The 26,426-nt window shown below is 37.2% G+C and overlaps 1 protein-coding gene across 1 annotated transcript in view; it reads right to left on the bottom strand.

The window, feature by feature from the left end:
* Nucleotides 1–26,426, bottom strand: part of cdyl (chromodomain protein, Y-like) — a 120,188-nt gene that overhangs the window by 19,746 nt on the left and 74,016 nt on the right. The window contains exons 2-3 of the mRNA XM_042331931.1: nt 24,016–24,676; nt 398–657 (exon numbers count right to left, since the gene is read on the bottom strand). Of these exons, the coding sequence (XP_042187865.1) occupies nt 398–657; nt 24,016–24,676 (921 nt within the window). The remainder of the gene's footprint in view (nt 1–397; nt 658–24,015; nt 24,677–26,426) is intronic.

Here is a 26,426-nt window from a genome sequence, read left to right as displayed (position 1 = left end):
TTCCAATTCACTGAATTAGCAAGCTTGCCGCAACCTCTCATTTACCACTCAGTATATATTTAGGTTAAAGGATGTAAACTAGAGTGCCTCTGAAATATCTCAAGTTGTGCAAGAAGCATTCACTTAACAGAAACTCACAGCTAGAAATGCAGCAGTTAGTTAACGTGAATGAGTATATCACAGTGGAGTTACAAGGTGCTCCTTTCAATCCGTATTCATTTAGGAGGTATACATTTAAGTGGAACTGACTGTTGGGCAAGAACACAGTTTTCATCCTGAACTACACCGGAATTCAAATAAATAGACAGTAGGGTTTGAAGAAAAGGTTTTCCTGTTCACCAATCAAGGTGCAATCTCTTACAAATGTACGATTTTAAAAGAAAACAATGCTACTCACCTCTGGATTTAAGGAATTGTTTTCAGACGACTTGGTAGAAAGTAAAATGTGTGTAAACCCATCTTGTTTCCTGACAACAATATCCCTATATCGGTAGGCACTTTCCGTTTGTCTGACACTGAACCTTAGTCTCTTATCAAAAGGTTGGTCCCGTCGCTCTTCTATTAATCTCCTTTTGTTTGCTGAAACTCCCGTAATTGAACTTTGAATATTGGTTGTACCATTGGCTCCCAATGCATCTAAGAATGTAGGAGATGTACCTGCAGGAACAGAACAAATTTTTGTTTTTTTCAGAAACTGAAGGGGCAGTAGCCTATACCAACCAGATATTGATCGATACACTTAACATTTCTAGCATTTTCTGTTTTTATTTGAGGTAGCCTAAACTGCAGGTTACTAATCAGAACACTGTTCTGGATTCCCCTTTTGGAAGCGGATTCCAGAACAGTGAAGGGAGCAATAAAATCAAAGTATTTAACTTTCATTGTTATGACGTTATGTTGCTAACACATTGCATCACACATTTCCTGTGTGATAATTAGAGCAGATAACGGACTAACCGTATACATTCAATTTGAAATGGAGAATAAAATTTTGAGACTTAAGGTTTATTAAAATAAAATAACTTTACATAATTATTTGAGTTAAGGTTGAATTAACTCCAGTGAGCTCCAAGTATAACAAAATTTGGCAGCTGACTAAATAGAGCATTATGTTGGTAGTCTCAGGCAAATTCAAGAAACAGCAAACAGAAAAATACATCAAATTACAGTATGCAGTTTTGGTATTCCGTTTGTATTTCCATTTTTCTCTTTTTTTACATTAAAGTTCCATCAGTGCTTTTAGAACTAACATTGTTTAGCATAGCTTACATAAAAGAAAGAACTCAAGTGCTAGACAACGGGAGATGTGGAGGGAATTTAAACAGGTCACAGATATACACTAAGCATTAGATCATATTATGAGTCATAAAAGTACACAGTTGCTGTCAGAGGTTTGCACGTGTATTAAGTCATGTTAATTTGACTATCTACAACCATCCATGAAAACAAGGCTCATCAAATAACATCAAGTAACAAAGGGAACTGTACTTTAAATCATTCTCCAGAAATATTCAGCTGGGGTGATCATTTGGAGTTTTATTACTTATCTATTAACTTATCTGTTTACCAGAGAAATTCCCTGCCTCTTCTAAATGTGTAGGCCTCATTTTTGTGGAGCAGTAAGTAAATGCTCTAGACTTTCAATATTAAAAATAGGAGATAACCTCATTGAGATATGGTTTCTTCTGAAAGCTAACGTGAAAAACTTTAGCAATTAAGTTTAAGGGGCAGCTTTTTTCATCATAAGGTAGAGGCTTGTTCAAATTTCTTTTCATCAGAAGTTGAACAAGAATAGTACAGTATTTACTGCACTGCTGGTCGTCCACTGATCCCAGAGAGAAGAGGCTCATTCAGGATCTATTAGTGAGTGGGTCCTCACAAAACTGAATCAAGTCCTTCACCTTCTGCTAAAAGGTACTATTTCAACAAGCCAAGTACTGTATACAAATATCTTCAAGAGGAAGAGAATATCCATAGAAAATAAGTGAATTGATTGGAAAAGCTCTGTAAAAAAATCTGGGAAGCCAGGCTTGCTATGGGAATGTAAGAGGTCGTACTGTTATAATTGTAGAGTACATAAATAATAGAATTAAAAAGAAAAACACTCCAACTACGAAAATATAGAATTTAAGAGTGGATCCCAACCAGTAAATAATTTTACAAACTAATGTATATCAGATAATAAACATCATTCCAAGTTTGAACTGTCAAAAGCCCAAAGATAAATGATATACAAAACAATTAACAAGAGTTGATGAACTGATGCAAGTCAAAGGAGTGTAGGAATGTGATTGATGGTTAATTTGCCTTCAAAGAGCGACTGAACAGCACCTAATACATACATTGAGTGCTACTTTCCATATTGGGGCATTTTGTGAAAAAAACAGAAGTTAAGATGTGAGAAGTTAAAAATCTTACAAATCAAAGATAGATATATTAAGGAGATGAAGTCAAAGTAAGTCAAAGAGGAATGAAGTTCAGTAGAAGATAGCTAGAGCTTTAGTCAGACCCTCTCTCTCTCTAGCTCAGCATCAAGCTCTGCCACTGTTAAGCGCTCTAAGATGCTACCCTGTGTGAACTATTATTAAATTTCTTGATCAGGCTGTGCCTTGAGTCATGCAAACAGTTCTGGTCACCATGATATAAAGAGGCTTCCGAAGCCCTAGAGGCAGTGCAGAAGAGAGCAATGAGTATGATCCTTAATGTTAGAGGAATGAGCTAAGAGCAATGATTAGACATCTAGAGCTGTTTAGTTTTGTCTCATTACAGAGCCATTTATTTTGTCTGCTTAGAAAACTCCTTAAATCACATACATGTCACACAGCAGATGTCAGCTTGGTAGCACCCTTTCTTCCGAGTCAGGATGGGTTGGGGATCGAAGTCCGCCCATTGGAAATTTGAACTCATACAGTCTAGGCTGACACTCCAATGCAATACTGGGGTGTGTTGTATTGCTGGAGGTGCTGTGCTCCACATAAGACATTACACTGAGGCCCTGTCTGGATGTTAAAGATCCCATGGCACTTTTCATAAGAGAAGGGAGTTTCTACTCTTGTCCTGAACAACAATCCCCCAAATAAAATTGGTTATTCACCTCATGGCTGTTTGTGGGACATTGAAAAATATCCATGTTATTATTGTAGGCTATAGTGAAGCATTTAAAATGCGTATTTAACAAAAAACAATATGTAGTATTCAATGGATTGCCTGTAAAGCATCTTCAAAGATCTGTGTACTGTAGTTTGTGTTTTCACTGCCCATTTAACTATTTGTATGATGTTACAAGGGTCTCCAAATTTCCAGAGCAAGCAGTGAGCTCTGCACCTAAGGCATCACATACCCAAGCACCAAGAGTCTTCACTTTTAGCAATAAATATGCATTCAGATACATTGAGCTTTGATGAGAGGATCTTGATGCATGTGAGGAAACACAAGACTATCTATAGGGGCGATATGTAGGGTGGCACAATTCAGTTGGGGCAGGACCAAGGGCCATTTATTGTAGATCCAAGAGCATTGAACTGCAATTGGTAGGGAATTAAGATCCTAGTGGTCCAGCTTTCAAAAAAAGATTATGGTACATATTTATGATAAAATCATTTGCCTCTATTCCATTACATTGGATGGCGGGTATCTTCATGGTGTGGAGGAGGCCAAGTGGCGCATTCATAGACCTCTGAAAGGTGTAAGAGAATAGTTTGGAGACTTGTTCGGCCGTCTACAAACCAAGTTGGATGTAATTAGGGCCAACTCCAACTATCCTGTAAACTGGTTAGAAACAATCAAAACGTTATTGTTTTTTCATGTATAACAGGATCAATTATACAAGGTGTCCTCGTAAATATCAAAAGTAGGGTTTTCAACTGTGTAGCCAAATAACCCGAATAGTCCTCGACCTTTTAGAGTGAGAAAATATCTATCTTCGAAGACAACAGCCACCTGTCTCAGCAAACAAGCATTCCTTTGGTCATGGGATCTTTTTCATTTCTGCTACCTTCATACTATCTTCAAATGCGCCTTCATCTCCGCTATCCAGAAATATGTACAGGTTGAATCCAGTAATGCTGCAGTAGTTGCAAATAGACTAAGCATTATACCTTGACCTACTATTGATTGTCTGTCGTATATCGCAAAGTCTGACATTAAAGATGTCTTTTGTCGTAGATGGAGTTGCTAACTATTTATGAAATCGGCCTCCTCAGGTCCAATCTTGGGATTGCTTTTAGATTTCATTATTTTTAAAAAACAATTCCAGTTTTTCTTCAACTTGTTCACCAAAGAGTTTTCCTTCTTGAACAGAGTTTTAACAATCGTTTAAGCTGAAGATCAAAGACAAGTAAACAAGCATTGCAAGGGAACAGTGTGTCTTGGGCACAGAATATGTGCCAACTTGGAGAATCAACAGGATATCTTCAAGTAACTTCAAAGCAATATGATATTTTCCATCAAGGGATTAGAATTGGGCTCATAGGATATTTGGGTAACAGATTACATTTAAGCATCTGGTGGTGAATACATTTCACCTCGTGTATACTTGGTCCTAATATTGCCTCTAACATCACTGTCTATAGGATATCTGGTGCAATCTGCTGCATTTACCTATACAATATTCACTCCATTCTAATCTTTTTAAAGCTCTTCAAGATGCTAAATAAATATAATTTATTAGGTATGATTGTATAATACTTTATTTGCAAAATAACCCGACAGTTTAAGTTCCTAAATGGACCGTGCCTTCACAGAATCTCCAAAAGCATTGCTGAGATTGGGAAATCATCCATCCCCCATTTTACTACACAGATTTCACAGTGCATTGATGGTACAGCACACTGCTATTCAGAAAGCAATCTTCCATTAAGTGTAATATTGTTTTAATTACACCACAGTGGCTCTTCAGGGGACATCCCCTACTGCACCTTCTCTTGAGTTACATCCAAGAGGAAATCTGAAAATGTATTACATAGAACATACAGCGCAGAAACATGCCCATTCAGCCCAACTGGTCTATGCTGGCATTTATGCTCCACATGAGCCTCCTCCTGCCCTTCTTCAACTAAGCCTATCAGCATATTCCTTTCTCCCTCATGTACTTATCTAGCTTCCCCTTAAAGGCATCTATGCTATTCGCCTCAACAACTCCTTCAATCATGTAGGTAGCAGATGTCGGTAGCACTTTTCCTTCCAAGTCGAAGAACCCATCAGAAATTTGTGGTACCAAGTTCCATATCCCCACCACTCTCTTATTGGTGATTATTTTATGATGGCCCCTGGTTTTGGTCTCCCCCACAAGTGGAAACATCTTATCTATGTCTACCCTATCAAAACCTTTCATAATTTTGAAGATCTCTGTTAGGTCACCCCTCGCCCTTCTCCTTTCAAGTGAAAAAAGTCCAAGTTTGTTCAGTCTTTCCTGATAGGTATTAGGGGATACTCCTAATAAAACAATGCTCCCCACTTAAAAAAACAATACAAAACTCCACATTATTGGCACAAGACATAAATAAACAGCGTGTATTATCTGTGTGTATATAGACACACACACACATACACTCTGGAAGATTTAATTAGACTACATTTAAATTGAGATTAACCGGCTCCTGTCCAGTGAATTCTCATACATTTCATGATCACATAAATCAAGATCGTCTAACATTTAGCATGTATGATTTCATGCAGTGATATCTCAAGGTACTGAGTGGCACATTAAAAATTATGCATTGTTTCATTTCAAATGCAAATTACAAGAACAGATGCAATAGCATAAACAGTTTGTGAACCTCTATTGTCAACCATTATTATAAACAATAATTAATAAACAACAATAATTATAAACAATAGATAAGCAGAAGATCTAATCTCCAGAATTGGAGACTTAAATATTTTATTGATATATACTACACATACTGCATTAAATAAGGCACAACACTCGTCATAGACTGGTTGTTTAGATGTTTCAATATTATGATATTCAATATAGTTTTGGTTTACTACAGCACAAGGATATAAATTTGGTCTTAAAAGTGTACAGGAAATTTGTGGTTTACATTGATTGTGCAGGAGATTGTATAACAGGATGCAATTTGCAAGGCATGGTAAGTGATTAATAATCAAACTAATTATGAATACTAATTGCAATGCTCCACAAAATATTCAATTGCCAAAATAATCTATATACCTCATTTTAAGGACCATTTTCTCCTAGATTTTCACCACCAGGTTCCTCTTAAAAAATGTTACATGGAACTATCTGCATTGTGCTTTGTCAATTTTTAAAATATTCTTGCTAAATAAATACTGATAAGATTATGCGTAGTACAGCTTTGTAATAGTTCCTGAACCTTATAGTGTGAGGGAACTTAATTGGCATGCAAAGTTGACAAGAAGCACTTTGGTAAGTGACTATCTACCTATGTTAATTTAGCTACAGTATTTGCTTACACGGTGGGCTTCAGCAATTTTCTCAAGCTAGATAATGACTCCCATGAGCTCATCAGCATTTTCCATTTAAACAGGAAAAAAATCTAAATTCCTAGTTATATTATTATTCCAAAACCAACAAAAAGGATGTTTTTGTTTATCCTGAATCTTTTCAATTTATCCACATATATCAAGTTTTGGGCTAAACAGCAACAACAACTTGTATTTATATAGTGTTCTTCACGTAGGAGAACGACTGAACACTCCACTATCAATGAGTTGGACACTGAGCAAAGAAGGAGAAGATCACAGGCACGGTTGAAGAGGTAGATTTTTAGGTAGATTTAAAGCCAGAGAGAGAGCGATGTGCTGGAGTTTATGGATGATAGAACATGGAGACTGACATGGAACAATACAAAAAGCAAAAATAAGCAGAAGGTAAAGGTTTTATAAATTTTATTTTGGTAACTTTGTTGCTGTAGAATACTGAGAAATATCTAATTTTAACTACTTACAAACAAAATACGTACAAATAAAAGTATTTACCCAACTAGTAGCATTTTGGAACAATCTGATAATAATCCCTCAAGAAAACAAAAAAAATGATAAATTGGTCACTTCAATCCACGACCGTTTGTGAGACACTCCTGTGCGTAATTGGCTGCTGCGTTTTGCCAACAAATATACAGTCAATTCACTTTACAGTATATTCTGTGAAGCGCTTTGAGATGTCGAGACGACGTGAAAAGTGCTATATCAAATGCAAGGATTATTATTTATTTATTATTAATCTGCATCTATTCGTTGCCAAGTAATTGATGCAGACAACGACCCTCACCACTTGCTGGGCAAGTTCAATGATCTCCTACAATCTCTAGTGATACTTCATCTCATCTAATTAATTTACACCACAAATAAACTTCATTTTATTTCAGCAACTGACAAAAACAATTTCCACTTTCATTCAGAAATTGCAATTCTCTTTTTCAGAAGAGCAATGGACAGATGTCATGTTTTTTGAGTGTGAGGAACACACACAGTAACAGTATATCCACCAAACCCCAAAATAACCGTAAATCAACCGAGTACCTTTATTTAATAACTGCACTCAGGATCTTAACTCAAGACAAAATGATAATCTTATAATCAATAAAACATTAATACACATTCAATTCAATGCTATAGCCAAATCATTCAATACATAACACACTCGATATTATAAAATATTTATTGCAGAAGAATAGCAAAGCAAATCAGATAAATGAGCAAATGTTTCTTGAAATCGTAAGTTTAGGATCATTTAAGATCAGACCTCTGTACAAGGAGAAGAAAGTTTTTTTCATTACCGTATTTGACAAAAATTCAAGAAAGAGAAATCTTAAAACTTCACTAGTATAAAATCCATTTACTAGTACAGAGATTAATGGGAATTAATGACAACATGAAACTAGTACAGAAGCAATAAATCTTAAAGATCAATTCGTTTTCCAACTGGAACCACTGAATTTCTATATTGACCTATGCTTCATTTCTACTTTTAAGTCAATTTGTCATAGCTTCCAGCATTTAAGAGTGGGAAGAATAATTTGATTTCCTGTTTCAAAATTCTCTCAACTGGGCTAAAGAAGAGCTTGTGCATCTCAAACTTTGTGGGTCAACCAAAGGTTTTGTGGGTGGTCAGTTCCTCTCGACCTTCTCAATCATACTTTTTTATCCTTTAGAAATTATTTTCAAATTGCCTAACCAATAAAATTGCATATGTATGTCATCAATTTTATTCAGGAACATCCCTTGTCAGTATCGAAGCCTTTTTTGTAATTATTCATGAATTGGTCAGTTTTTAAAAAGGTTGAGTTTCTGACAGAAAGTTACTTTTGACCAAATTAAATTTTTTAGATTGCTATTAAACAGTCATTGTTTACTATGTTTATTAATAATAGCACTGTCATTAATAGTAAAGCTATATATTGTTTAAATATTTCATGCTAAGCCGTCTCATTTTCCCCAAGTATTACCTTTTTTTTTAAACAGAGCATTTGTTAATTATCTTTTCAAAAATAAGACTGCCAATTATTGTGACTTAGCTGTTTTGTGAATCTAGCAAATTGATATTTGCAAATTGTACATTGCAATTAACACATTAATTCAGGTTTGCACATATCACGAATTAGGCCATATGGACAACTCCGTACTTTAGAAATGTACAATCCACTAACCACCAAATTTACAAGCCACTAACTATGCGCGAATCCACTATCCTGGAGTTGAAGTAAACTCCAAAATGCCATTGAAAGGAGAAACTCCTAGAGGTTTCCAGTTCTATAGCCAGATTCAGTTTTATAGTCACATTCCTGTAACCAGGTGTGAATTTGTCTCTGGGGTTGTTGATATGTTTGTCTTTGTTTCAAAGGTAGGTGTTTGGCTGTGATCTTATTAATACTACACATTCTTTTTGAGGAATTCCAATCAGCATTTCTCAGATTGCCTTTGCTTTTGTTGTGGAAGTAATTGTGGTTTCCTTTTGTTGTGGGGGTAATTACACAGCATGTGCTTTTGGGGTTTTGCTTGCTACTATTGCATTCTGGAATTATTATTATATGATTTTGTTGTCTCTGTTGCAATATTAATTTATTTTTCTGGTATATTTTCTGGATTTTCTGCAGTCATTCATTCCAGTAACAGCCATTTATTAAACCACAAAACTTGCACATTGCTATAAAATATTTGTAGCCCTATTAATTTCAATCAGTTGTAAAAATACAGAACTACTGAGTACCCAGAACCCTAGGTTTCAGGGTATTTGCCAAGTGACAGCCTTTCCAAGAAATCTACTTTTCTTTTTTCAGTTATAATTCAAGTGATCATTTCTCATGTAATGATTGTACAGACAGATATTTAATACTTTACTTCAAAAAACGTTATTTTCACCACAAAATAAAAATCCATAACTCGTTCTCAATCTATTTAGATGTCAAGTCAACTGTTCCTAGGAGAAGGAAGGATAGTATACAGTACTTCACATTTTCTTAACATTACTTTTATCTATCATGGCAGTTACTGGCACTGAGCCAATGTGGAGTACACTTCTATGATTTCCATATGGGTTAATGAAGTGATAAGAGAATTAAGATTGCTGCGTGCAAATTAATTGCTGTGTTCAACTACAAATGTGCAGTTGCTACACTTCGCAGTATATTCTGTGAAGCAGTGCTCTGAGACACCCTTGCAATGTGAAAGGCACTATATCAAATGCAATGATTACACAAATCTATTGGTACATTAAATTGTGACATATCACTTTTATAATTCTACTTTGTCTCTGGAGGCAACTGAAGCCAGAATTCCACGTAATAGCCTATTAAATTTTATGACAATATAGTTTTAAAATTGCATCGAATTGTAGCTTGCTCTTTAAAACCTGGGGATAACTGGATTAAGATTGAATTTAAACATTTGACAATTACGCATGTTTAAAATTAGGATGAATTGGTTTTTATAGGCTAAAACTACATGGAATTTCAGGCCTCTGGTAGCGTAAATAGTTGCTTTTCACTGATTCAAATCTATTTAGTCGCATCTCAGAGCCAGATCTCCGAATTGTTTCTGTGTAGAGCTCAGATGTGATAATGAAAAGTCAGCAAACCGTAGAGACCAAGCTACATAAATATCGCAAAATCAGGATGCTCGTGCATAAACAAACCACTTTTAGAGTTTTTTTTTGGAATCCCAGCTACACTAACAGTAGTAGCTGTAATAGTAGATTGTGAAAAAAGCTGGGCCTTAGTGCAGCAGAGACTGCCAAAAAACATTCTTATGATGCTTCATACACGTGAACATCTTGATGTTATTGCTGTAATTACACAGTGAAGTTAAGATGTCTGTGCATAGACGGATCATCAGGCAGTCTGGTGGCTGAGTAAAAGTGGGAACCACGGAACTGCAATTTGAAAGCAATATAGCTTAAATGTAATTATTCTGAAGCAGAATAGCTAAATATACATTAAATATACCTCACAACAGCACCTAATATCAATGAGATCAGAATTCCATCTTTAGCCAGAGTTCATCAAAATAGCATGATTTACATCAATAATATTCTTGTAAAGAAATTGCAAGGTGACATTTGTTCTAAGAGAAAAAAAATTATGATGCAGAGAATGCTGCTTGAGTCACGTTTCATATGATTGACCCAAAATTCCTGGCCCACACATCCTCACAAAAGATCAGACAGAAAAGATTCAAGATTGTTCCCAGTTTCAGAGGAAATGAACTCAGAGGAGTCCTGTAGCTCAGTGGTTAGAGCACTCGCTTTGCAAGCGAGAGACCCGAGTTCAATTCCAGGCAGGTCAGGGCGAAACCTTGGGCAAGTTTCCTTACTCCACACGCCTGATAATAATCCCTCCAAAACCAAAAACAATAATAAATTGGTCATTTTCAATCTACGACTGTTTGTGGGAAATTGCTGTGTGCAATTGGCTGCCGCGTTCGCCCACAAATATACAGTCAATTCACTTTACAGTGTGTTCTGTGAAGCGCTTTGGGACGTCCTCCCGACGTAAAAAGCGCTATATCAAATGCAAGGATTATTATTATATTATTATTAAATGGTTTACTTCACTCATGATTACATTTTCTCTCAAAGAACCCATTTTGGGACTCAATACATTTATTAAAACCAATACTGAAAACATGGATTCGCAAAACACTGGATTCACTAACATTGCAAAAGTGCAACTGTTTCTACACCCTGTGCTAGTTTGGAGTGCACTTAACAAAAAAAACACTGCAGAACACAAGAATAAAGAATCAAGCACACCTATTTTGCTCACAAAGAAGTACAATATGGTAATAAGAGTTATAAAAAAANTGAAGGCAGTTACTTTGATAAGCTGGTACATCTCCCACCTCCTTAAAACCACAGAAAATAGTAAATAAAATATTCCATTACACACAATTTGTGATAGAAAATAAGATACTTATTTTGGCAAAAAAAAGCTTACATTTATATTATGGCTTCCACATAAAAGGAAGTGCAACAGCCAATCCCCCAAATGTCCCACAAACAATGATTCGCCAATTGATGGGTATGGGAGGGAGTACAAAATTGGTGACTACTCATGAAGGGTATAAACACTGGTGAAGACTGATTGGGCCAAGTGGCCTTTTTCCATGCTGTAGATTCATTGTAAAGTGATCTTACATTTTCAAAGGAAAATATGAATGAAGGAGCAATACTGCCCAGCTCACATTTGCCTATAAATATATTGAAGAGAATGAACAGAAATGTACTGAAAGCAGCTCTTCTTTGGTTTGGAAGTGCAGAATAGAATGGATTTGAGTGAATAGATCATAAAAGATCAGTGCTTACTATTAATTTAATGAGTGAAAATCCAAATAACCAGAAAGGTGCATCTTCCAAATTTTAGGTCACACATTGGGTTTTATCTTGTACTAAATATACCAATTGTTTAATGATGTCTTTAGAATAAACTGTTTGGAAATAATCGGTATTATAAAAACTGATTTGCCTCAAGGCCAAATCAGTTTTTGTAACACCAATTATTTCACACAGAAACGATTGGCAGTGGATAGGCAATGATTTGAACACTAGGAAAGAATCTTCAGGGAAGCCAAATACAGCAAACGCAAGTCTATATTTATCTAATGCAACTAGACCTACCTATCTAGCTCAAAGCTCCATAACTATACACAGAGAGTCCAAGTTTCCATGCGTATCAGGAAATTGCCAACACTTAATTTGCTCAGCAGAATTTTACAGATTTATGAATCCTGGAAATATGATCTGCATATATATATATATATGGTAGTTCCTGTTGCCAGTTTTCCTCCCTTTGCTATTGCGTTTGAATACATTTCCATAAAACTTGTTAAAACTAGGAGCATGTGCTCAATGTTTTTGAAGTCATCTGTTTTAGGATTGTTATGGTCAGAAGCACAGATTTTTTTTCATTACGATTCCCATATCCATGTACCATTTTATTTTATAACTGTAATCAACCTTAAACCCCTGGCTGCGATATTAAAAAATCTTTCATGAATATTTTCAAGGTCTGGGTGTTTAAGCTACTTCCAGTCAACAAATTAAATTGAATTTGAGTATGCCAAAAAGTAACAATACTGTCTACTACCTCTTTTTTAAGATGTGGTAACCTGAGCTGGGCCAATAGAAAAATGCAGCGGCACCTTTTTGGCATTTACCGCTACAACGACCCTTGCCCGCCACAAATCCACCAGCCACAAACACGCCACAAATGTAGTTTCTGGCCCGCGGGCCGTTTACGTTGTTTACCCAACGTCACTGTGGGCAGAGGCCCAGTGTGGCACAAGTGGCAAATAGCTACACTTGGAGACCTCACTGTTGTGATTGTCTATGTGTGTCTATGTCTCTTCTATGTGTGTGCGTGTGTGTTTATAAGTGTCTCTGTGTGAATGTGTCTCCCTGTATGTGTATCTGTGTGTTTATGTCTCTTTGTATCTGAGTGTGTGTCTCTCTCTGAGAATGTGTCTCTGTGTCTGTGAGTGGTGTATCATTCTCTATGTCTGAGTGTGTGTATCTTTCTCTGTGTATGTGTGTGTCTCTCTGTGTCTATGAGTGTGTGTGCATGTGAGTGTCTCTCTCTCTCTCTCTCTCTCTGAGTGTGTGTGTGCTAGTCTCTGGGTCTCTGAGTGTTTGTGTTTAAAATAACAATATGTGTTATTTTCTTATGTCTAGTTTTTATCAATAAAGTGAAAAAAGTAGCAGTAAAATGTACCTCAGTAGCACCAAACAACCCCTGCAATTTCCCCGCAATATTTAGTAAAAATCTGACACAATTTCCAGCAAGATTTGCAAAATGCTCTGCAATTTTTTGCAAATATGTCCGCACTTTTCTATTGGCCCAATTTATCAGAGATAACAAGACTCTAAACTCTTTGTTGCCGCAAATGTTCAAGTCCCAACAGTAGTTTGTTTACCTTTTGGAGCCACTCGTAACATTTGTGCTGAGTTTTGAGTAGGTTTCAGACCTTGGAAATATATGGGATAATGGAAAGAGATATTGTGCAAGTCAAACAGTCACTGACAAAGAACTGTGCACTTTTAAAACCAAGAGATGTTGTCATGCAGGTGACTGAAGCCTGCTTAATCAATCAGTCCACAAAGTGTGTGCTCCAGTAGGCCAGTACTTAAAGATGATGTTAAATAAAAATGTGCATAAGCAACAAATAAAAGCTCAAAGAAAAGAGTACATGTTCCAAGACTGTAGAAGAGCATGAAACACAAGACACAAACCTAGCAAACATGACAGAACGTTTTGGGACAAAACATCTAATACCGATGGCAGAGGAAGGGCAAGGGGGTACAGTTCTAAATGATTTGTATAAAGCAGCATGGAAATTGCCTGACTGCATAAAATGCTAATTTCTTAAAACAAGTATTTTTCCCTGTGGAATATAATTACTTACATACAATAACAGTTGAATTTTGATATGGAACCTCATCACATTGATACATCAATTCATTTCCACAATAAATTGAAGTGTAGTGATGGTTTTACCTAGGGAAGCACAGCAGCTAATGTACACCAGCACCATCCACAAATAGCAATGAGTTGAATGATCAGTCTGCTGCTACATGAAGGAGGAACATTGGCCAGGAAACGGGAAAGGTCCCTGCTCCACATGATAATAGAACACACAGAGAATGACCTTTTAAAACAAAGATGCCATGGAATTTTGCAGCTGAATCAAATTATGTAGTGATACTATGCCAATCAATAAAACCAAACAAAATACAAAAGGGGAAAATAAAGTTCATTGAGAATGTGACCCAAAATAAAAGCCCATTTTGTGCCAGTGATCACAGATTTTGCTGGGGTTGGGAGAATATCAAGAGTGGAGAGAAAATCCATCCCCGTTAGCTAACAAACAACATAGATGAAATAATGATCAATGAATTGTCCTTTTATGTAGTTGCTGATTAACTCACAGTTGAATCAGTGTTTCAATAATTTGCGAGACAACTGAGAACATACTTTGTATTCGCGTTCCAAATCTTTTGATAAGAGCAATGAAAAGTGGATGTGTGATTTTTTTAAACCCTTAAATTTCAGACACTGCTTCAGTATCGTAAGTCGATGTGATCAATGACTGAGGCAAACCAACTCACTTACCCTCGTAGCTGACTATACAGCTATCAGAATAGCAGTTTACCTTGTCAGAAATTTCAGGACAAAAGAACACATCAGATGAGTTCAAAATTCCCTCAAATTAGCCCAATGTATTGGCAAAGAACAGGAAGGTTGCAAGAGGCTAAACTGCATGAGTCATGGTTAGTGCTCCTCTTGATGAACTGTTAAAACTATATAGGTGGGAACCAGACACTAATTTAACTCATCTACTGATTTAGATAATGGCGCATGAGATTTGGAAGAAGACTACGTTAATAGATAGATGTTCATAAGATTCCCGCTTCATTGGGCGTAAGGTGGAGTTGCATTATTTAATCAATGATAAAGTAGCCCTATCAAATGAGTTGAATCATTTCAGATAGAAATCAGATGGCAAAGGAAGCAAATTAGTAACTGTTACCAGTTTTAACCATCTGATGAACAGATGGCTGACTATGTAATTTAATGACAATTATCAGTAATAAAAATAGTGTTCTAGGGTTATTCTACCTTCTCAGAATTTTAATAAATTCACAACCTATGGAGGAATAAAAGAGGGAAGTAGTATGAGTCTACTCTCTACAAGATATGAATCAGGAAACTAAAATAAAGTAGTACATTTTGACTTTGATGGGGGTATTCTGGAAGGATAAGGTTAAATCCTGAAGGGATTCAAATCTATCTTGTAATCTACACTGTTAGAAAATGTCTAAAAAAAAGTATGCCTTCTGATTGAAGAGGTTACTGCTGATATCAGTTTCTAAGCATCACTGACATCACTTCCTGCATATTGCACATGTACATTAGGAAGTGCTGCTGAAATCATTTTGCAAATGAAGTTATTTCAACAGCAACTTGATGAACCAGAAGTTGGCATTTTTGTGATGTGTATTGTTTTAACGTCAGAGCCTGAGCTTATGGACTCAGTCCACTGCATTGTGCCAGTTGTCCTATTGTCAACAACAAATTACATTTATACTTTCACATTGGAAGGACGTCCAAAAGCGCTGGATATTCAAGGGTTTGTACCTGAGCTGGGGAGTGTGGAGGATATATACAGGATGACCAAAAAGTTGTGATACCATTACAATGTCTAATAAGTCTTAAAGACATTTTTTTTCAGGTAATAGGGTAGCTGAAAAATAAGAGTTTTTGGTCACCCTGTATTATATTAAAAAAATCAGATTTCAAGATTTGAGGAAGGAATACTTGGTACCAAAACGAAAATGTTAGACTTCAGATTTATTTGTGCCACGAGAGAATGAATGAATAAGGATAAATTGGAAAATGTAATTGAATTATAATACATTTCTATATAGCAAACTCAAAATAAATTTCATTGAGACAGATATTTGCATCTAGAACAGACTCAACCAGCCATTGCTGGTGTATAGGCATGGTTAATTACAATTGGAGGGTGGATGGTCAGATAAAGCTGAATGCTCACTGGGTTTTGCCGGTAGCCAGCTGCTGAAGTGGTTTCCTTGCTGGTGCTATGTGGGCTGGGATGGGTGAAAAGGTCTTGAGGAAAGAATCAGAATCTTAACAACCAGCAGGAAAGCAGACCAGCAGGTGCCCTGGACATGGAAGGAGGGAGGGACATCCCTGAGGAGGATGAAGTTAAAGGAGGCCAGAGGGAAGTTGGACATGAAACGGAGAAAGAAAGACTGAAATAAAACTGATTGGAGTAACATAAGCAAAATAAAGGATGTCAGTGGGCACAAAGATAAGGGCAAAATGACTGGGGACAAATAATAGATAGAGGCATCCAAATACGTTAAAAAGGTAATAGCCGCAATGGGCATAGGAAAATAGGCTATTCAAAAGTTTCTCAAGTAGAGGGCACCTATAGGCAATAGGATATTGAATAAACAAGACTAGAAAATTAGGGCCAACCCCATACGATAGTAGATAAGAGTTGCAGCTTATAGACAATAACACATTAGTTCGAATCCTGGTCCCTTCAGCGCCTTGGGACATCCTCCTGACCTGAAAGCCACTATACAAATGTATAGCTGAGTTTGCAGTCAGAGCAATATTGGCTCCATCCTTCCCAGAGTTAGAGAGGGGAAAACCAGCTGAGTTCCTGGTCTCTCTTCAGGACCATCTAATGGTGGTGTGTGCGTAGCAGCAGGGGAGGAAAGGTTAGGCTTGGCTCTGATACCCTTTATTGTGGAGCGGGCTGCTAAGGCTCACTTAGGCAGGGTACCAGAGAGCAACCAGTGCCTTTGGAATTGCACCCGACTATGAGGAAGTTGGAGACCAACTACAGAGGTAAATGTCACTGGTGAGAAAATTTAAAAAATGATTGGATATACTGTACCACTGTAAAACCAAAAATTTAAAGGTAGTTGTGGAGAGGAACATCATGGTGTTGATCTTACCAATAATGAACCAGGAGTTCCCAAATAGCAAAACGTAATCCAGAAACCAACCACAAAGCTGTTCTATCTGGCCTATTCACATTTCAGATGTATCAAATCTGGACTTCAGTCAGAGTTGAATGAGGTAAATGGACTCCATCTGAATCCAGTTGGGAAACTGTGCAATACATCATTTGCTTTCAGTATGCTCTCCATCAGTGTGAGGCCAATCTGTGATAACCACAAAGCTGGTTCATAATCAGCAAGATTTCTATAGATTAGATGACTTGCCACCCTGATTTATAATGGTCCGCCACATTCAAAGAAGAAACCAAGTCTGTTCCTGGCACCAAAAAGATTGAGAAACACTCCAGAAGATGGTGAGGCCAAACTGAACAAAATCACAAAAATTAGAGATTTTAAAATACTGTATTCAGTTTCTACAGAGATATCATTGCAGAATCAAAATCTTAAAATTAGGAGTTTTAGTGTTAAAAAGCATTACAAGCATGTTAAACTGGAGAAGTGAAAGTAAACTGGATACTACAAGACATAGTGCCTTATGAAGTTTCAAACCACTTCACAGGATTTTACTGTGAAGTGTAGTGACTCTATTGGTAGGCGAACACAACAGTTAATTTAGCACAGCAATGTCCCACAAACAGCCATGAAGTGATGACCAATTTTTTCCAGGTGATTGTTGGCCAGGACACCAAAAAGAAATTGAATAGTGCCATTGGATCCAACAAGTCCACCTGAATAGGCAGACCTTGGTTTAAACTTTCATCTGAAGGATAGCACCTCTAAATGCATTGCAACACTCATACTGTTTTGGGGTGTCAGCCTAGACTGACTTCAAAGATTCTCTGTACCCGTCCAGATGATTAAAACTTAATCAAACACCCACTTATTATGTGGTTCCTCTCTATGCAGCCTTCCATTTTATAGATATTTACAATAGGCAAGAGCACAATTAAAAGCCAATAGAAAAACTGCAAAGACAGCAAAAACATAACCTACAGGAGAGTCATTTCTCAAGGAAAACCAAAAAAAAAATTGCATTTCCTGAAAAGCAGCTCAGAAAAACCTACCATCCTAAACTCATTAGTGACTTGCCCCCGGCATTTCAGTATAATTTATCAGTGTATCTGTTTTCAGCAGCCAAAGTCAAATTTATGAGCCATCTGCTCCTGTTATTAAAGCCAACATGAAGGTCTAAGGTTTTCTTTAGCCCTTCTGGTAAAAAGGCCAACAGGAAACTATTACCTAAATGTGGATCTCAGAAGTTACCTTCTCTCTAAGTGAATTGATAAATGGAAGACATTTGGTACAATACGTAATTTCATAAAAAACAAATTCTTTAAAAATATTATTGTTCATTAAGCGCTCTGAGATGCTACTCACATGAAAGGTGCTGTATAAATCCAGGTAGTTGTTGTTGGGAGAACTTCATTTTTATTTCAGTTTGCATTTTTCAATAAGTTAACATCTAATGGTCTTGCAATCTTCTCACCCTCAAGTGCAGAACCTACATTTATGGAGTTCCAAACAAGAGACTTGCTGATTTGTTTTATAGCTTCTATGTACTTATCAATGTTATTTTTTACATTTGTTCCAGTTTCCTGAGTCAATCAGATTGTATCTGGAATGTGTCTGCTCTACAGTATTTAATGTGAAGGCTGATAATTTAACATTATTAACCCTATCACCATATTTCTACCCAACATATTCCTTTAAGAGAAATCATATCCTAGGTGAAGGAAAAAGTAAATTGAAAGGGGAAAAAAAGAGAATTTTAAAAAGAATCTGACCATCCAGTCTGTCATATTATCTACTTTTCATTACAAAGCTAAAATACTGCATTCCCCTTGATGCTATTTAAAAACTGATTTACCGTTATCCTCTTATCCCATTCTAATACTCATTTTACAGTTGCTGTCCTAAAGTGACCCTCAAAACTCCATGTTCAGTCTATTCTTCTCAAACAATTTATGTTTAGTTCCAAAATCAATGTTAAAATTTAAACCTCTACTCCTTCTCAAAGTAACATCTCTGAGCATAAGTGAATTATTCTCTACTACTTACTTTTATAATATCAAAGGTTGGTACTGAGAGCATTTTAGATTGAACAAAATTAAACAAACTTGCAATATGCTAGATATTTTCCTTATAAAAGACTTCCTTTTTAGCATTGCAGATTGTAAATCACCCCCTTAATGTGTCCAAACACAAACAATTAGGAGGTTACATTCTAGCTCCTTCCCATTCAACACCTTACTGTGACTAAACTTTGCTCTCCATATTGCAAAATTGTATAATTTACATTTTCCCATAAATATTAAAATCACAACTATCTACACACTTATTAAGCTCCTTTTAATGCGTTTCTTTTTACTCAGAATGATCTATTCTGCGGCCGCCATGCCAGTTGGTTACGATTATTCCTTTCTTCCAAAATCCTAAATCCATTTGATATTTCTGTTCCTTTCCTTTTTCAACCTTTCCTCTGTCAACAACAACTTCCAAAATCCTCACTTATACCATTTATTTTTTGCACATCTCTATTTAGTGATCGCATTGATGCAAAATCCTGTGTATTATGCAAAAAATCTGTCTGTACACAAAGAATTGGCACATTGTGCAATCAATGTCCACAAATTTATTTTTACAATCTAAGACTTGTCAAAGTTCTGCCAGTTCTCTGGGTCTAGCTGAACTGCCACACTTCACAGCTTCATAGCGACTTGCAGAGCACCCAACACAGACTCCACCATCATGGCCCAGCAAGGAACCTCCCTGAGTCCAACGGGCGGACGCAGAGCCCCGGAGGGACAGGACTGAGGGGCATCTCAAAATACACAGTCAATCCACTTTACAATATATCCTGTGAAGTGCCTCAACGATGTGATAAGGTGCTATATCAAATGCAAGGATTATTATTATTATTTGGCTGGCAAATTGGTTGGGAAAATGTAATAAGATTGCTTGATTGACAGATGATGCATGCTAGTTGATTGGTCCATGTTATGCATAATGATTTAGGAAGAACACATTTTTTGTTCAACCAATCCTTTATAAATGTATCTGGAGACCTTTGCAGAATTCACTTAATGTGTAAATGAAATTCACGGAAAGGTATGAAATACAATAAACTATGCAACTATAGACATATTCTGAAACGAAGAATTAGCTAATCCAAGTTTAACTCAAAATGATAATGCGCTCTAATTATGGGAATGATGTAAGGGATGAAATACATCTATAAACATTTGATGTGTTAATTATGGAATGCACCACTTAATTGACTCTAGTAATTTGATTATAAATAGCAATACACTATTTTCTGAGTTATCTAGCAGTAACAGTTGAAACAACTTCTACAACCGTTTAATATATTTATGACCAAAAACCTTATTAAATTAGCTTCCTACTTTATTTGTAAAAAATATTAAATTATATGTATAATGTAGACAAAGTACTATCAGGACAGAGGATTTTAAAATTGTTATTTTACAAAAATAAAATGAGGAAAGTCAATACATTTGCTGATAATGTATTAGTATCTGTGACAGGGTTCCCTCTGCCTCTTCGTCCTCTCTGCTGCCTTGGACACCGTTGACCACTCTATCCTCATCCACCACTTCTCCTCTCACCTCCACCTTCACGGTTCTGTCCTTGAATGGTTCAGATCGTACCTCTCACACCGACTGCCTCCACTTCATCTCCACAAACGGTATCTCCTCTAACCACCACACTGTCTTGTGCGGTGTTCCTCAGGGCTCTGTCCTCGGTCCCCTCTTCAACATCTATATGCTCTGTCTTGGTGACATCATCCGCAGATATGGGGTCAACTTCCACATGTATGCAGATGACACCCAACTCTACCTCTCTACCTCCACCCTTGACTGCAGGACCACTGCTGTTCTGGCAGAATGTCTGTCAGACATCAAGTCCTGGATGAGAGCTAACTTTCTTCAGTTGAATGTCAACAAGACTGAGGCTCTCCTGATTGGCTCCCGTCAGCGTATTGACACCTCAGGCACTGACAGCATCACCATCTAAGGATGCACAGTCCACCTCACTGAGTCAGTCTGGAACCTTGGCGTCTTGTTTGACCCTCAACTATCCTTTCTACCTCACATCTGTGCCATGGTCCGCTCTGCCTTCCCCCACAGCCGCAACATTGCCCGGCTCCGCCACTGTCTCACACCACAGGCCACCGAAACCCTCATACACACTTTCATAACATCGAGGCTTGACTATGCAAACTCCCTGCTTGTCGCCCTCCCCAACTCCTCCCTCCATAGGCTGCAGATCATCCAGAACTCTGCAGCCCGTGTCCTCTCCCGCACTAGGCTCCATGACCCTATCACCCCCATCCTCGCTCGACTCCACTGGCTTCCCATCACACAAAGGATACAGTTCAAGATCCTGGGCCTCACCTTCAAAGCCCTTCATGGCCTTGCTCCCCACTACCTCTGTGACCTCCTAAGCCCTCACCAACCTGCGTGCTCCCTCCGTTCGGCAGGCTCCAGCCTGCTTCAGGTCCCCGCCTCGCCCATCCCACCATTGGCGGGCGGACCTTCTGACACTCTGCCCCCACCCTCTGGAACTCCATCCCGCAGTCCCTCCGCCTCGCCCCCACCCTTGCCTCCTTCAAGACCCATCTCAAGACCTTCCTCTTCAACCGTGTTTTCGATCACTCTGCTTCCCCCTGCCCTCCACCCTCCCCAATCCTGACCCCCAGCTCGGGTCCGAAACTCTGATTGTCCAGTGCCTTGGGACATCCTCCTGACGTGAAAGGTGTATACAAATGTAATTTTGTTGTTATAAAACTTGCAAGATACTCAAATTAACTTTTGTTTAACTCTTCATTTTCGCATGTTAAATTTGCTGTCTTCCCAGTCTAATTATTTTCAATTCAAAAATAGTCTGGCAGATTTCTCCATTACTTTTATTGTTACTTTCTTTTAAATTGAATTTAATAAGATTTTAAATCTTTTCAATTTTGTTATGTATTTTCACTTTAAAAGAAAACTTCCAAAGGCAATATTACCCAAAGTTGTGCATTTTTGAAAAAAATGGATCTTGGCTTGTCACAGGAAAAGGAAAACAAAATCAGGCAGCATCTATGAGAAAGGAAAGTGAATCAACGTTTCAGGTCCACGACCCTTCATCAGAACAGAAGAATCGATTCGGGTGGGTGCCATCGGACTCAAGGGCATCAACGCCGTGGAGCCCATAATTCTATCCAGATCTGCAATACAGCCAAAGGTCAGGCTTTTCATACTTCTAGTTGCCTCGAGTAATCCTCTGTTGCAAAGAATATTGAGGAAAGGCAGGCACTGAGTAGGTCAGTCTTAGTTAGCTCAGGTTGGTATATATCCTGTTCTATCCGTTGCAGTGCCCATGCAATTAGCATACCAAAGATGGTTTCAGAGTTCTCCTTGCTGCTTTTCATTACTTCAGTCTCGTACTCCACTTTGGCTCTCATATGCCATTTTTTGGGTTATATTTAATTGGACTTCATACTTAGTTCAAGTTCTTTATACATCCATGTTTTTTTGAAGGCTCGAAAAGGTCTTGCTCGAGTCTGATGTGCCATAAGGATTCCCTCCCCAATCATTTTGCTCTGATCTTAGTCAAGCGTCTCTATTGTGTAGGTTAGATATAAAGGCACCGATCTCAGAGAAAACAAAATAGGATTTTGTTTCACACTCCTGTACCACCCACATTTTTAAAAAAATCTATAATTGTAAGTACATGTGAAAGGACTTGTATGTTGGGCACCATCAGCTACACAAAGTGCATCAATCAGCACTGTGGGGGATACATACTTAAGAAAAGGTGAAACAGCAGACGAAACGTTCAGGCACGAAGCTCTCTCTTATGGGAATGGGGGACCACGACAGTGAAAAAAAAGCATGGTAAAACACGGTTCTCAGGGCAGTAAAATATACAAGATTACTAGCTTATCAGATGTGTAGTTTGCATAAATAATGTCAGCATTACACAATGGTCCTAGTCCTTTCTATTTGAAATAACTTACTGATGAATATACAGTCAACAGCATAGTTAGAGTGGAAACACCACAAAATTGAATTGTAGTTAATAGTATATCATAACACATCGTAGAAAACATTCTGCATAAATACTGTTTTAATGCATAATCTATCAAACATGGAAAAACATGTTCAAATTATCCATTAATCAGACTAAGTAGTCAAGTATTGCTTATAGTTAAAGGAGTTCATTATTGAAGAATCTAAGTTAGCAATGCAATTTCTGTCACTAAGAGTATACAATTTTTAAAATAAATATGTAACAATAAAGCAATAATCTTGATTTTGAGTAGCAGTCTCGGATCCTACTACCCTTTAATCTACATTAGTAATTTCCTTGACAACTGAACTATAAGGTCAAGCACAATAGGCTAACTTGACACTACTTCTAGCAACCTTGAGTGCTTTGCAAGGTGCAGTGTACTAAATATTAAATATTATGAAGGACAAGAAAGTTCTTTTAAGATTTCATTTAAAAAGATATAGTGAACTGCCTTCTCTCTGTACTCTTCTGGTCAAGTAAATTATATATTGTTAAACAATATGTACATATTGGAATATCAGAAGTAGGGAGGAGGAGAATACTTGTACTGGCCAATATGGACCAAGATAGAAGCCTACTTGTGTGAAAGCTAAAAAAGTTGAGATACATTAGCCTGTGAATAGGGTAAATAAAGTCAGAAGAAAGTCATAAAAAATGTAAGCTTGTTCTGTGGTCAGAAGTTTTTGTATTGGTGTACAAGAAGCCAGGTTTATTTTGCTTTGCATCTTCATCCATAGTGGATTGTGAACTCCCATCATTTTGGCAAATGAAGGGGGAAGAAGCACAAACTGCAGCTTGTTTTGTTTCTGGAATAGGAGACAATCACTTTGGAGAGCTGTATAGTGAAATCTCAAGGCTATGAAAAGAAATCTATAAATTACACAGCTGTGGTAACAATTTTTCAACAGCTAATTATGGTATTATTACAAGGAAAACAGTATCGCAACACAATCCACACTTACCTTTGCCATTAAATAACGCTGAAGCTGTGGCTGCGGTCACTGGCAGTTGCATCTGTGGTGATAAGGATTGCGTCCTTGGCCTGGTCCCCATCCTGGCTCTTTCACTTCCAGGGCTAAGCAAAGCCCCAACTGGCTTTTCAATAGTCAGTTCTGGTGCTACAGAGTCTGGATTCTGTGCCATTTGCTCTAATCTGTCTGATGAGGTATCCTGAAAACCATCAATTATCCTATTCTTTAGAGGGCTTCGCGGAACTAAGATTTTGATGCCAGATTTAGAAAGGTCCATTGTCTTCCTACTGGAGAAAGCCTGTGAGCTGCTTTTTCGGTATTTCTGGTGACTTGACAAGAATTGACTGCTGTTTTTTGAGTCATTATCTTTACCAACTCCTGATGATTTTGGAGCAGACTTTGACAGAGAGCTGTTGGTTGACCTGGAAATCTGTTTTCGAGCATTGTTCAGACTGTGTTTGCTTGCTCTGGAAAAAGGACCGTCTTTCTGCTTATCACTGTGCTGTCTGTTAAACTCCAGAATATACTCCTCACAGTTCACCAGATGATGTTCTGGTTCCCATGTGTCATCGTCACTGTCATAACCTTTCCACCGCACCAAATACTCTGTTCGCCCTTTTTTATTTTTCCTCTTGGCCACAATTTTCTCTACCTATTAAATCAGGAAACAAAGGAATCAGTGACAGAACTTGCTGTGGGTTAGTTAGGTACTATATAGTGAGGTTTAACACTCTTCTGCTGGTCTTAAAGGAGTTACTCTTGTTAATGGTAAGATCTGGAGTTGTGTTATGATTTTGTTTAGTCATTTTCACAACCACAATAGGATTATCAATTGGTTTGCAAGTAATTTGAAATCTGATACAGCAATTTGACATAAAAGCATATGCACACAAATAGCACTATTTACTACTGCAAAGCACCTGCAAGTCCGCAACAATATATTTGCCCACTAAATCTATGTGAATCATTGCATTTCAACCCATAAATATTATTAGACATCAATGACAGACTGACCAAACACATATATTTGGAATTAAGAACAGAAATACTGTACTTCCACCTGAACAAAGGAACCTTCCTGAAAAAGATTTTAGGACAGTCACAGATAGACTGATGCATTTTTCACATATACAAAAACTCCAGATAGTCATTAAATATGTAACTAAATTGTATAACATCACATCAATTAGAAGAAATGAATCAACCAAAACAGGTTTATTCAGACCTAGAGGCACTTCAGAGGTAATGTATTCACTGACATTGAAGCAATCTTTGCTTGTGAAAAGCTATTCATGTATTTGTTTACTGAATTAATCCCTCATTGGAGAAACTAGCATCTGCGAAAAACAAATTAAGATACTGAGCGTCACTTTCACAAGTTTATCGTGGTGCTTATAGAGTGAATGCAAGAAATTCCGTTGACTAAATTAACATTAAATTGTGTGGGTTTGCAGATACTACAATTAAAATCAAATTGGTCACCTGACTGGCAAATCAAGAGGAGTACTTTTCAACAAGGAGTAAGCCTGAAATAATAGCAAGTAATAGCAACGACTTTGTCAGAGTGCATATACAATTACACAATGCTATACAGAACAAATTAGACCAGGAAAGGAATTATAACTAAACCACAACGCAATTACCATCAAAATATTTCCAACTAAAACAGCTAAAAATAATTTACAAATTATTTGAAAAGTATTGTGTATAATATTTCACATGTTAATTTAAAGCAGTTTCTCCAACAATTCTTTGTCCCCATCTTAATTCCTTTTTTAATATAATTCTTGCTTTATCACGTTATTGAGATGTCTCAAAGCGCTTCACGGAATATATTGCAAAGTGGATTTTCCAGGTATTTTGTGAGAAAAAAAATATTAAAAAATCCCTTCTATTGTGGTAGGCTTCACTCACTGCACTCTGGACGATATTCTGCTCGTGTTGCGATTATTCAAGAGTGAACCTAGTCATTGAAGTATCATGCAGGACACGTCACAATCAAACCTGATCTGGTTCTCAAAAGATGACTACATACCCACACTTTTCAACAGACGTACCTGGATAGTGATCAGGGACACAAACCTAAGTTGGTTTTCCAGGTTAATTCCTAGTGTTAAAGGAATGAGCTATAGAGACAGAATTTGCATTTTTACTGCACTTAAACTATATTGAAACTTGTCAACACTTCAAAAACACAGATGTAGCAGCCATTTGCAAAATATACAATCAATTCACCTTACAGTATATTCTGTGAAGCACTTTAAGACTTCTCGAAGACCTGATAAGGCACTATATTAAATACAAGGATTATTGTTATTATTATAGGTCCTTAGTTAATATTTCATCCAAATGATAGCACCTCCAATAATGCAGCACTCCCATCGTATTGCACTGGATTTTCA

Source organism: Callorhinchus milii, unplaced genomic scaffold (genome assembly GCF_018977255.1).
Source record: "Callorhinchus milii isolate IMCB2004 unplaced genomic scaffold, IMCB_Cmil_1.0 Scaffold2, whole genome shotgun sequence".
NCBI lineage: Eukaryota > Metazoa > Chordata > Chondrichthyes > Chimaeriformes > Callorhinchidae > Callorhinchus > Callorhinchus milii.
This window is presented reverse-complemented; position numbering and strand designations above follow the sequence as displayed.